General features: G+C 53.6%; 1 protein-coding gene across 2 annotated transcripts; it reads right to left on the minus strand.

Moving 5' to 3' along the window:
* Positions 1 to 7,723: 7,723 nt before the first annotated feature.
* EGR4 (early growth response 4) lies at positions 7,724 to 9,623 on the minus strand (the record flags this gene model as incomplete). Of its 2 annotated transcripts, none has more annotated exons than XM_082642855.1 (2): positions 9,439 to 9,623; positions 7,724 to 9,039 (listed from the first exon to the last, which is right to left on the minus strand). In XM_082642855.1, exons 1-2 carry the CDS (start codon positions 9,572 to 9,574, stop codon positions 7,724 to 7,726), a joined length of 1,452 nt encoding a protein of 483 aa, XP_082498981.1. In that variant the 5' UTR covers positions 9,575 to 9,623. The 2 variants fall into 2 exon arrangements, with proteins under 2 accessions (XP_082498981.1, XP_082498982.1); XM_082642856.1 differs by having other exon boundaries at positions 7,724 to 9,036; positions 9,439 to 9,598.
* Positions 9,624 to 11,061: the final 1,438 nt, after the last annotated feature.

Consider the following 11,061-nt stretch of genomic DNA (forward strand, 5'->3'; position numbering starts at 1 on the left):
GTCCAGAGTCCCAGTGGGATCTGGAGCCCGCCCCGCCCCCCAGCCTGGCTCGAGGAGCGACTGGCGAGAGGGGGGATGGGAAGCCTGGTCCCAAATCATTCTGATTTTAAATCCTTAAATTAACCCCTTCCTTGCCTCTGCCCTGGCCTGGCCTGCCCAAATCCCCTCCCCCGCCCCGGTCCGGGAGCCTCTCCGGCCTCCAGAGGGCTGTGGGAGAGAAGCAAGAGAAGGCGGCAGCGGCTGGGGTCCTCCCTGCCTTCTCTATAAGAGCGGTCCCGCAGCACGCCCGCGACTCGCCCTTACCTACTCCACCCCGCGACGAGGCCAGGCCCCGCGGCCCTCGGCTGGGGGTGCAGAGGCAGCCCCCGCGTGCCCGGGCCAGATGCAGGGCCGCCTCGGGGCCTCGGATCTCGTTCCCCTCCGCAGCCTCGGGTGGCCGCCGCGGCTTGCGCCCCCACCTCCCTCTCGGGGCGGGGGCGGTCAAGCCTCCCAGCCAGTCGCAGCGGGAGGGGCACACAAACAGGGTGGGGGAAGGATGGAGGAGGGAGGAGGGGGCGCGCGGCCCGAGGAAAGGAAGGGAAGGGGGAGGGAGGTGGCAAGGAGGTGGGGCGGAGCCGGCCCCTCCTCCGGGGCGGGCTCTCCTGCGAGCTGGGGAGCCGCAGATACCGCCAGAAGCGGCTGCGCCGGGACCCCACGTTTTCCGCTGAAGGTGGCTTCGGTGGGGGAGGGGTCCGCGGCGCCACCCTGGGGGTGCAGGGGCCTCTCCGGCCGCGCTCCTCCTGAGTCCCTGTCTTCCCGGGTCGCGGCACCGCCCAGTGCACTCTCCCTGCCCCGGGCACCTCCTGTTGTGACCTCGGCTGCCCACCTTTAATCCGAACCTCTCCGCCCTAACCCTACCACTCTGGCTTGGGCCTGCTTCCACTCGGGGCACATCCTGGGGTGGGCGATTCTGGTCGGGAAGAGGGCCGGCGCGCTGCATTACTCCTGGGATCTGCGCCACGGGCTCTATGCAGCCTACTGGGACGCGCGCCTGGGTGTGCAGTCAGCGACCCCGGGTCCGAGACACAGTCTCCGCGGAGACTGCCTGTGTCAGTCCCCTCTGGGCATCCCTAGGGAACCACGGGAACTAGGAGTGTCTTCGGTCAGACTCCGTCATGTCCCGGACCCAATCCTGCCCTTGAGGGTGCCGTCTAGGAGCACGTGTCCCCGTCACAAATCCTATCCGCGACCTGGCGGAGGAAGAAAGGGACAGTGGGCTCCGGCCCTGGTTCCTTCCCACCCACTCCCACCTCAAACTTGGTTAGAGGAGAAGCCTGGCTCCCTGGGACTGGAGCACCTAGAGGGCCCGCCCTTGGCTTAAGGCCCATCCAGCTGTTGAAGCAGGAGCAATCTGACTGTCCTGGGCTTGGAGGAAGTTTACAGGGCTGCAGTGGGTAAATCAGATAGGGTGTTGGGGCTACTAAGCCCAGGGCTGAGATGAACTGAGCTTTGGATGAGGAAAAGAAGAAATGGCATTTCAGGCTAGGGGTAGTGCTTGGACAACGGCAAAGAAACTGGCTTGGGCAGGGTTGAGGTCCAAGACCACTAGGGGTCGTACAGCTGCAGCAGAACAGAAATCCAGCATAGCCCCAGGATTTTCCAATAAACGAGGCTGATGGGGACTTTCCTTGACCCCATCCTATTCCTGCTAAGGCAGGGATATTGGGCATTTAGTATCTGGAGGGATAATTTGTAGAGTTGTCAGGTGGCTTTTGAAGAAAGGCAAATTTAATAAGGACTCAAGCCAGTCAGTTCAAACTTCCCTCCTCCCCCACATCTTCTCTTCCTACCCCTAGCTCCTGAATTTCCTTCCTCCTCAAGAAAGTCTTAGATTGAGCAAATAAGAAATCACTTCTCCTAAGACCTAAGTTATACCAGCTCCTATTAACCAAATGCCGGGCATTACACTAATCATTTTTATGCATACCATTCAATTGTCAAACCTATTGAGTAGGTATTATTATTATCCCCACTTTACAGATTGGGAAACTAAAGTTCAGAGCTCAAAAAAGAGCACAGTCGGGATTTGAACTCAAGTCACCAAATTCCAAAGTCTGTGCTTGAATACAGTGCCCTCCTGACACCCCTTTGCTGTATTAAGCCCACTGAGCCTTCCACTGCCAAAATGAAGATTCCCTACATCCACCTGCTTTTGCAGATTGCCAAAAATATCCATATATTGTTTTTTCTTCTAGTGATGTTTGTTCTCACTCTGTGCTTCCTATGAATATGCAAAACCAATTTGAGGGACTTACCTGGTGGTGCAGTGGTTAAGAATCTGCCTGCCAATGCAGGGGACACAGGTTCAAGCCCTGGTCCCGGAAGATCCCACATGCCGTGGAGCAGCTAAGCCCGTGTGCCACAACTACTGAGCCTGTGCTCTAGCCCGTAAGCCACAACTACTGAGCCCACATGCCACAACTACTGAAGCCCACGCGTCTAGAGCCCATGCTCCGCAACAAGAGAAGCCACCGCAGTGAGAAGCCCGCACACCTCAACAAAGAGTAGCCCCCACTTGCCCGTGCACAGCAACGAAGACCCAACACAGCCAAAAATAAATAAATAAAATAAATAAATTTTTTAAAGAACAAAACAATTTGAGGCATGCTTGTGTATGAACACGTTTTCATGAATGTGTACATACATGCACGTGCATACAGGTGTATATCTGTGCATATACATGTGTGTGCATTGTGTTTGTGAGTGCATGCCCGTGTGAATGTATGCATGTGTGTACACGTGGGTGTGCTTGTGCATATGGGTGTGTATATACGAGCAAATGCACATGTGTATGTAAGTGGGCATGCATGTACTTTATGTGTGTATTCGGGTGTGTATGTGCGCACGTGCACACATGTGCATATGTGTGTGTGCATGTGTGCCCAGGCTACATTTCATGGACAACAGTTCCTGCTTGGTTGTTATGGGAACCACAGTTCTAAAAATGTTAAACTGAATCCCACTTCATGTGGGCCAGAAAAGCCAAAAGGGAGAGAGAAAGCTGAACGACAGACACATCTGGGGACCCAGACCTGAGGCAGAGAATCATGGGCTCAGGAAGAATTAGACAGGCACAGACCATCCAGAAGTGTGGTCCTACTCATGGGACCCCATGGATTGCATCGGTGCCTCAATCTTGCTTCTTCCCATCTCCCTCCTGATCCTTTCCCAGTTTCATGCTCTCCAACCACCTTCCTTCCTTCCTCTTTCCCCTTCTCTTTTTCTCTTCTCCTTTTAGCCAACCAATCAACCCAATAATTAAGCACTTAAGGTGTGCTGGGCAGAAGGCCTAGTGATATGGTGGCCACACATGTGGATGATCAGACAAGGTCTCTGCCCTTGAAGGAGCTCAACGGTGGGAGGATTTGGACAATACGTAGCGGGGAGGAACGAGCACGGAGCAAAGGGAGAGACTACAGAGGAGGGTGGATGATAAGTTTGTATCAGATATGGAGGGCTTTAAGTGCGATGCATTTTTTGTAGGAAGGTGGAAATTGTGGTCAGTTTGGGATAAAACACTATGAATAATGGTTTAGGGAAGTTACGTCAGTAGTGCTGTGTAGTGTGAAACGGAAGGAGAGAGAACGGAGGCAGAGGGACCACAGGAAGCAGTTTGGTGTAGTGCAGGCTTGTTTCAAACAGGGCACAGAGGTTGGGGTGAAGAGGGAGGAAGTAGCACTCTGGGTTGCTTTGTCAAACTCTCCCCCATATCCTGCCTCATCAAGATTCTTATTACTCTTCCCTGTCTCTCCAGAGTGAGAGTCAGGATTTGAGCGAGGCTTTGTTACTGATGTGTGTGTATTGAACTCCTCAGGTGCACTAGAAAGTAAAAAAGTTGGGAACCATGGGCCCGACATATGGTAGGCGCTCAGTAAAACTTGTGAAACAAGTGGATATACGGATATGCACTGGTCTTGGAACTGGAAAGCCCAAGTTCAAGGCCTACTTCAGTCTCTCATCATCTGTGTCCCCTTAAGAAAATCCCAAACTTCTTGGGCCTCAGTTTCCTAGTCTGTACAATGAGGGGTCAGACAGGATGTTCGTGTAAGCTCCTTCCAACTATTATGTGATTGTCATAGCCAAAGTGTTTGGTGTATGTGGAAGGGGTGGAATGGACTGAGGTGCTGGCAATAGGAACAGAAACGATAAATGGGGGAAATATTTTAAAAGAGGAATCAATATCTTCTGGCTTTAGTTTTCAGCAATACTGTGGAATAAACCAAAGTCCCTCCTGCTAAAGAATGCATGGACTGATTCACAAAACATAACAGACATCTGAAATGCTTAGCTGAGCTTGCAAGAAAGGGAAGGAAATCTACTTGGACCAAAACAAGGGAACTGAGACCAACAAATGTAAGCTCAAGATGTGCTGTGACTAACCCCAGAAAGTATGGGGAAGGAATACCTTCCCACGTTGCTTGTCTGTCCTGACCTGGGCCCTGGGTGGAGAAGGGGGAGTTGCCTCTGAGAATTTATAACTACTTGAGTTAGAGTTTAAACTCACAACACCTGCATAGTACAAGAACCCCAAGCCAAGAAATTAACATAAAGATTGGTCTTCATCAGTTGATATTCCTGGAATGCCTGGCAGAAGCAGGCACAAAACTGCTCAGGAGCAACATACCCTCAACCCAGGCTACAGAATATTACTGACCAGGTAAATCCCCACTTAAGATGGGCTCACAAACTGAAAATCACAGTATGTGAAAGGATGTACCATGAATTAGAGTAGATAAGACCCTTTAGAACTTCAGTAAGATCCAGTAAGTCTGAGTGACAGCCTGGATGTGGGGGAAAGAGGGGTAAAAAATGAATCCCACAGAAGAACTGTAGTTATTTAGGTGATTTGGGGGAACCAAACAAATGATGGTCGCCATTAGCATAAACTGGGTATATGGAAGGATGATTTGATTTTAGATAGATTGTATTTGAAATTGTGGTGAACATCCCCATATGGAGGTGTTCATTAGTCAGAACCATGGGCTTCAGCTGGAGTAGAGATGAGGGCTGGCTGGCTTAGAAGTCATCTATGCATCAGTGATAGCTGAAAGCCTAGGAATTAATGTGCTCTCCAAGAAGAGTGTGGAAATGGGGAAGGAGGGGGCTCAGAACTAAGTCTGGGGAAACAACATTTTGAGGACCAGATAAAAAATAGGAGCAAGTAAAGAAAATGAGCTCTCTGTTAGTCCCCGATTATGTTTGGGTCCTGGGTTTGGGACGATTTTCTGATTGTTTTATTTAATTCTTTCCACCTCTGGCCTAACGTTCTTTTCCATCAAAGTCCCTAGGGGAAATTCCAATAAATGGAGCAGTTTCCCTTGGGAGTAATAGGAGGGCCTTCTCAGCTGGGAGTTGTAGAACCAGGCTGGGCCCTGGTACCAGCACCACTACTAAGTCACTTCTTTGGGGTGCAATTTTCTCATCAGTGATTTTAGGCCTAGGTGGGTATGAGGACAAGGTGGGGCACAACAGAGCTGATAGTACTTGATGGAATGCTGCTCAAGGGGGCAAGGGTGGACTGGTTAGACACCACCCACCTACAGCCTGTCTGCCCTTCTTCCTTTGTTCGGGTTGTGTGGTTTTGGGACCAGTTGCTTGAAATCTGGGACTTTATGCTCTTTCTTACCCTACTCTGCATGGAAAGTGAAGTCAGGTGGTCCATGCCTATAAGTGAAAGGTGTGGTCACTTAAATAGTAAGATAATGAGAGTCATCATCTTCTTATGTCTCCATGTATCTACCACTTCCCTATTACAGTGCCTGATGGTCCATCATTTGAGCCTCACTACGGGGTTAAACATTGCCCTCTATAGGCTACTCTATTAAAATGTTAACTCTCCTAGAAGAGGTAGCATTGAATCCTTTACCACAAATTGGTTCATTAGATGCAAGGTACTCAACCACATGAAAGCACTTACCACTCGGAGAAAAATGGGTGGAATTCACTGATAATTGAATTGATAATTTTGTCTCTGGTCAACTGGACTGTGGGGGTGGAGGGTGAGCACATCTGAGAGTGAAGGGATGAAGTAGCCAAAGGATTAGAAGCTGGGTTGATCTGGCATCCTAGGGCTGTAGGACTCTCTTAATTCAAGAATAGCTCAGCTCAAAAAAGAATGAAGCCCCCAGACAGGCTGCATCCTTTCCTTAGCAGAGAGGAGTTGTTGGGGAGGAGAGATTGGAGCACAGCAGGCTTTTAATGCTCCAGCGTCTACCTAAGATCGCCAGAAAGAGTAAAAGCTTTTGGGTTGGGAATTTAGGGAGTAAAGTGTGTGTGTGGGGGGGAGTTTCACCCATTCCCCACTTTCCCCATCACAGGATCATACTTTCCTCACCACCCTCCTGGCTCCACCTCCCGCCCCCCCGCCCTGAAAAGTTATGGAAGTTTCATCTGGAAGGAGAGTTAGGGAAAAGGGGATGTGGCCAGTGCTTGACTAGATGGTAAATGGGCTGCTGTGGGAAAAGCAGCCTCTGGCAAGCACCCTCTCCTTACTGGGCTTGGCTCTGCCCAGCAACGGTCTAGCTGAATGCTGAGTCCCTTTTGGGCCTGACAGCATATGATTCTCATACAGATGCACAGGCACTGGCTGGAGCCTCTGTGATACCCAAGGCTCTGGGTGTTCACAAACAGCACTGAAATACTGCAGTCTTTTGCTGCTGTTGCTACTGCCTGGAGCTCCCTCTAGTTGCCAAATAAATCTATTTCACCTCTTGGTAGGATGCCTTTGCAAACAGTGCTGATAAGCTGAGGTGCCGCCATTCTGGGGTTGGGAAAAAAAGCACTGGCTTTGGAGCCAGACAGATCTGAATTGGACCCTGTCTGTTCCTAGCTGGGTTACCCAGCAAGTTATGTATTTTGCTTCCTCATGCTGCACTCAGGATTGTGAGGACTGAGAAGGATAATATAAGCACAATGTTTACTACCTAAGCCTCTCAACCACTCTCAAGTTCTAGAAACACCTTGAACCCTTAGGTCAGCTGTGATTAAATTCATTCGTTAATTCAGTACATATTTATTGAATGCCTACCACGTGCCAAAGTACCTGACGGTAGGTGTGTAATGATGCCATGAGCGTGAGGATCTCCCTTCTCTTCTGGCACATACACTCCTGGGGGAGTGGGTGGGGGAATGGTCAGGAGCTTGGATGGCAGATTCAGTAAGCTTTTAGCACAATAATTTTAATTGCAAAAATAAACAGTATTGTCAACTGCTTGAGAATAGCGTCTGCTTTACGAAAATTAACGACAACAGAAAAGGAAATAACCCCAAAGCAAAACGTTACAACCAACGGCTGCTGAAAACGACATTGCTGTACAAAACCCCGCGCGAGACCAGCTCGGCTCTGCCCCTGCCCCTCTCTGGGGGTCTAGGAGAGGGCGTGGGGCGTGCGCCATTACAAAAGAGTGTCAAGTCCCAGGGAAGTGCCTACTCAGTGGGTGGCCTGAGAGAACTTCCCTCCAAAGCGCGGCTGACTCGGAAGACAGCGCCCGGACCGCGGGAGCTGTCCATGGAGCTAGTGCTGTACGGGGAGTGCGCGGCGGGCGCTTCAAGGGAACTAGAAGCCGGACCAGAGGCCCGCCCTAGGGCGTGCCGGAAAAAAGTGGGCAGAGGAGCGGGGAGGGGTGGGCAGGTTTTCTCGTGCGCGCCGGACTGCGGCGCCCCAATGTGCAAACCCATTTCACCCTCACAGCGCAGCGAAGGAGAGGCCCAACGAGTAAAAGCCAAGGCCCTTGAGCCGCTCCTCGGCGCGCGCCTTCTGCTTGAGGTGCACCTTGCTGTGCCGTTTCTTCTCATCGCTGCGCGCGAAGCGGCGGCCGCACACGTCGCAGGCAAAGGGCTTCTCGCCTGTGTGGGTGCGCACGTGTGTGGTAAGGTGGTCGCTGCGGCTGAAGTTGCGGAGGCAGATGCGGCACTGGAACGGCTTGTGGCCCGTGTGGATGCGCAGGTGGCGGTTGAGCTCGTCAGAGCGCGCAAAGCTGCGCACACAGCTCTCCACCGGGCAAGCAAATGCCTTGGCGTGCGGCCGAGGGCAGAAGCAGCGTGCGCTGCACTTGCTGCCCCGACGCCCCTTGCGCCGCGCCTTGGCTGTGGAGAATGGGACCGGCGGCGGTCCTGGAGGCTCAGGCACGCCACTGCTCCCGGGAAGGTCCGCCACCAGAGGTTTCGGGAAGTCCGCCCCGGCGCTGCGGAGGCCCAGCGGGGAAAGCTCAGGCTGCGTACCATCCAGAAACTCTCCGCCTTCGCCGCTACTCCCTCCCTCCCCACTAGTAGGGGTCAGGAGCCCCGGGAGGCTCTCGGTTCCCTCCCCTAAGTCACCCGGGGCCAGCGGGAAAGCATCGTAGGCCCCCGTGGTGTACAGTCTGCTGGAGGGGCCAGCCGGCAGCTCCGCGGGGCAGCTGATGGACAGCAGGTCTTCAATCTTGGCCCCCATCGGGGGGAAACGGGCCTCCGGGGCGCCCTGGTAGCCTCCCTGTGACCCACAGCTCCCTGGAGCCCCGGCTGAAAGCAGCTCCCATGGAGCGTAGGGACCTTTGAAGGCCGAGGCAGCGTCCAGCGCAGGAGAAGCCGGAGGAGCCCGGAGGCCGGGCTTAACGTCGGGTGGGGAGAGATGAGGCTCATACAGGCACTGTGAGGGGGCGCCCGCCGAGGGTGAGGCCTCCCAGAACGCCTCTGGGAAGACGGTAGCGCCCAGATCCGGGGAGAAAAGGTCTGGCGGTCCTGGCAGCAAGGCGTCGGAGCCTGCGGGAAAAGAAGCGTCCAGAGGAGACCGGGATGCTGCCGCCTCAGCGCCCGGGAAAGGTGCCAGGCCTAGGATGCCCGACATGAGGTTGAAGAGTGCCTCCGGATCGTGCGGGTGTTCGGGTACTGCCTGGATGAAGAAGCTACCACTGTAGCTGAGGCCGGGAGGAGGCGTGGGCGCAGGCCCCTCCAGGAAGCAGGAGTCGGCTAAGTCCCCCCCGGCGCCGCAGCTGCTCAAGGCCCAGCTCAAGAAGTCACCTGCTGAGGAGGGAGCAGGAATCAGCTCCGCGCACATCAAAGGCCGTGCCTCGGAGCCCGCAGCCCCTACCCAAGAAGCCCTTGGTGCGCACTGGCACACACAAAGTGCCTTTTGCACATTCTGACCCAGCCGGAGCCAGCATACGCCCCAAGACGCACATACAAACATGCACACGCAAAACACACGTGCAAAGGCAAAAGGACGCCTTGATACACGCACAGGTTCCTGCGGAGGCGCTGGAGGCCGGGTGGGGGTGGCATTGGGGGTGCGCACACACAGGACCCCGAATCTCCTTCCGCCCCTAGCCCCACAGCTCCAGCATCCCAGTCCCTGCCAGTTCTCAGGCACCTTGCGTCCCCGCGCTCCGCCGCCGTCTGAGCACCCCTGGCCGCGCTCCTTACCTGCGGGATAGCCGGCGGCTGCGGGTGGGTCCCTGGCGGGCAGCCGGGTCAGTTCGGTACTGGGTTCAGAGCAACAGCCCTCGGTGGACTTTACCAGGAGTGCGTCGGGGCCAGAAAACTCGCTAAGGTGGAGCATGGCTCGGCTGCGGCTGCGGGGCTCCGGGGGCCTCGCCCGCTGGGCTTGGGGGCGCGCGGATGGCCGACAGTCGGGGCGCCCAGCGCCTCGCAGACCTAGGCTCTCGGGCTCCTGGCTCCGGGCTCTCACCTCTGGGAAAGGGTTGCGGGGTTGGTGGTGGCCGAGGCGCCCTTGCTCGCTGGGACCCGCCTCGGGTGGCGGTTCCTCGCCTGTCCAAAGCGCAGCCGGGCTCCCCCAACCCGCGGCCCCCCCACTTATATAGCAGCGGCGGCGCTGGCTCAGGGCTTCCGACTCCCAGGGCCACTGCCATTTCGGGAGGCCCCGGCCCAGCCGCCGTGACGTAAATGCCCAAACATGGACACAGGATGTGTACCGGGGACTCCCGAAAAGGAAAACTCGGGCTGTGACGTCTTCTCCACTGCCGCCGCCGGGCCCGCGCCGCTGCGTGCGCGCGCACTCGCTGAGCGTGGAGCCCCGTGCACGCCGGGACCACGGGTGCGCCTGGCTGGGGCGCTGCGTCGCGTGGGTCCGGACGTCAAGTAAGTGCACTTCTCTCCTGGAGGGAGAGGCCGAAGGACGGTTAGGAAAGACAGTGGGCATAGGGATTCCACAGTTTGGGTTCGAATCCTCTCTCTGCCACCTTCTAGCTCTGTCATTTCATCTCCCCGAACGTCAGTTTCCTCACCTGTGAAATGGAGATACGTACGTCTACTTCATAAATTTGCTATAAAGATTAATTGGGTCACAGCATATGAAATTCTAGGCACGGGGCACTCAATAAGCCGTAGAGATTATTGCCATTATTCATTATTTGCTCACATCTGTGTGTTTTTCATATTCTTAATAGTTTTTTGTTGTTTAGTTTGTTCTAGGAAAAATAACTTATTTAAATTAAAAAGGATCATATCGTGAGAGAAAATGTCAATTAGCACAGAAGGGTATATTATAAATTGAAAAGTAAAAGTCCCTCTTTCTACTCATCTCCCTCCTGAGGTAGCCACGTCTAAATTTCCTGTGTATTCTTTAAGAAAAAAAATTATGCATATTGCAAGCATACACACTGTCCTGCAATAGAATTTTCCCCTGCTTATAATAGCTGAGCGATTGCTCCATGTCCAAACATAGAGAGGTTGGTCATTCTTTTCTAAGGCTGTATAGTACTCCACTGTAAGGGAGGTCAGTTTGTCCCCTATCCATTAGCATATAGGAAGTTTCCAACCTTTTGCTTGTCATCGTTGTTGTAGTCCTTAAGTAAATAAATGTGAATATATCTGTGGGATAAATTCCAATGAGTGTAACTCTGGATCAAAGAGTACGTAAAATTCTGATACAACTGGCAATTGTCCTCCAGAGAAGTAGGGCCAATTCCTGCTCCCTCTTCTCTCACCTACAGGGTTTGAGATGCCTGTGTAGTAAACTTTTTTTTCTACCTCTGTATAAATGACTTTACTCTAAGGGTGTTGTTCCCAGGAGCACACAGAGAATCT

Source organism: Mesoplodon mirus, assembly GCF_964341445.2.
Source record: "Mesoplodon mirus genome assembly, chromosome: 14".
NCBI lineage: Eukaryota > Metazoa > Chordata > Mammalia > Artiodactyla > Ziphiidae > Mesoplodon > Mesoplodon mirus.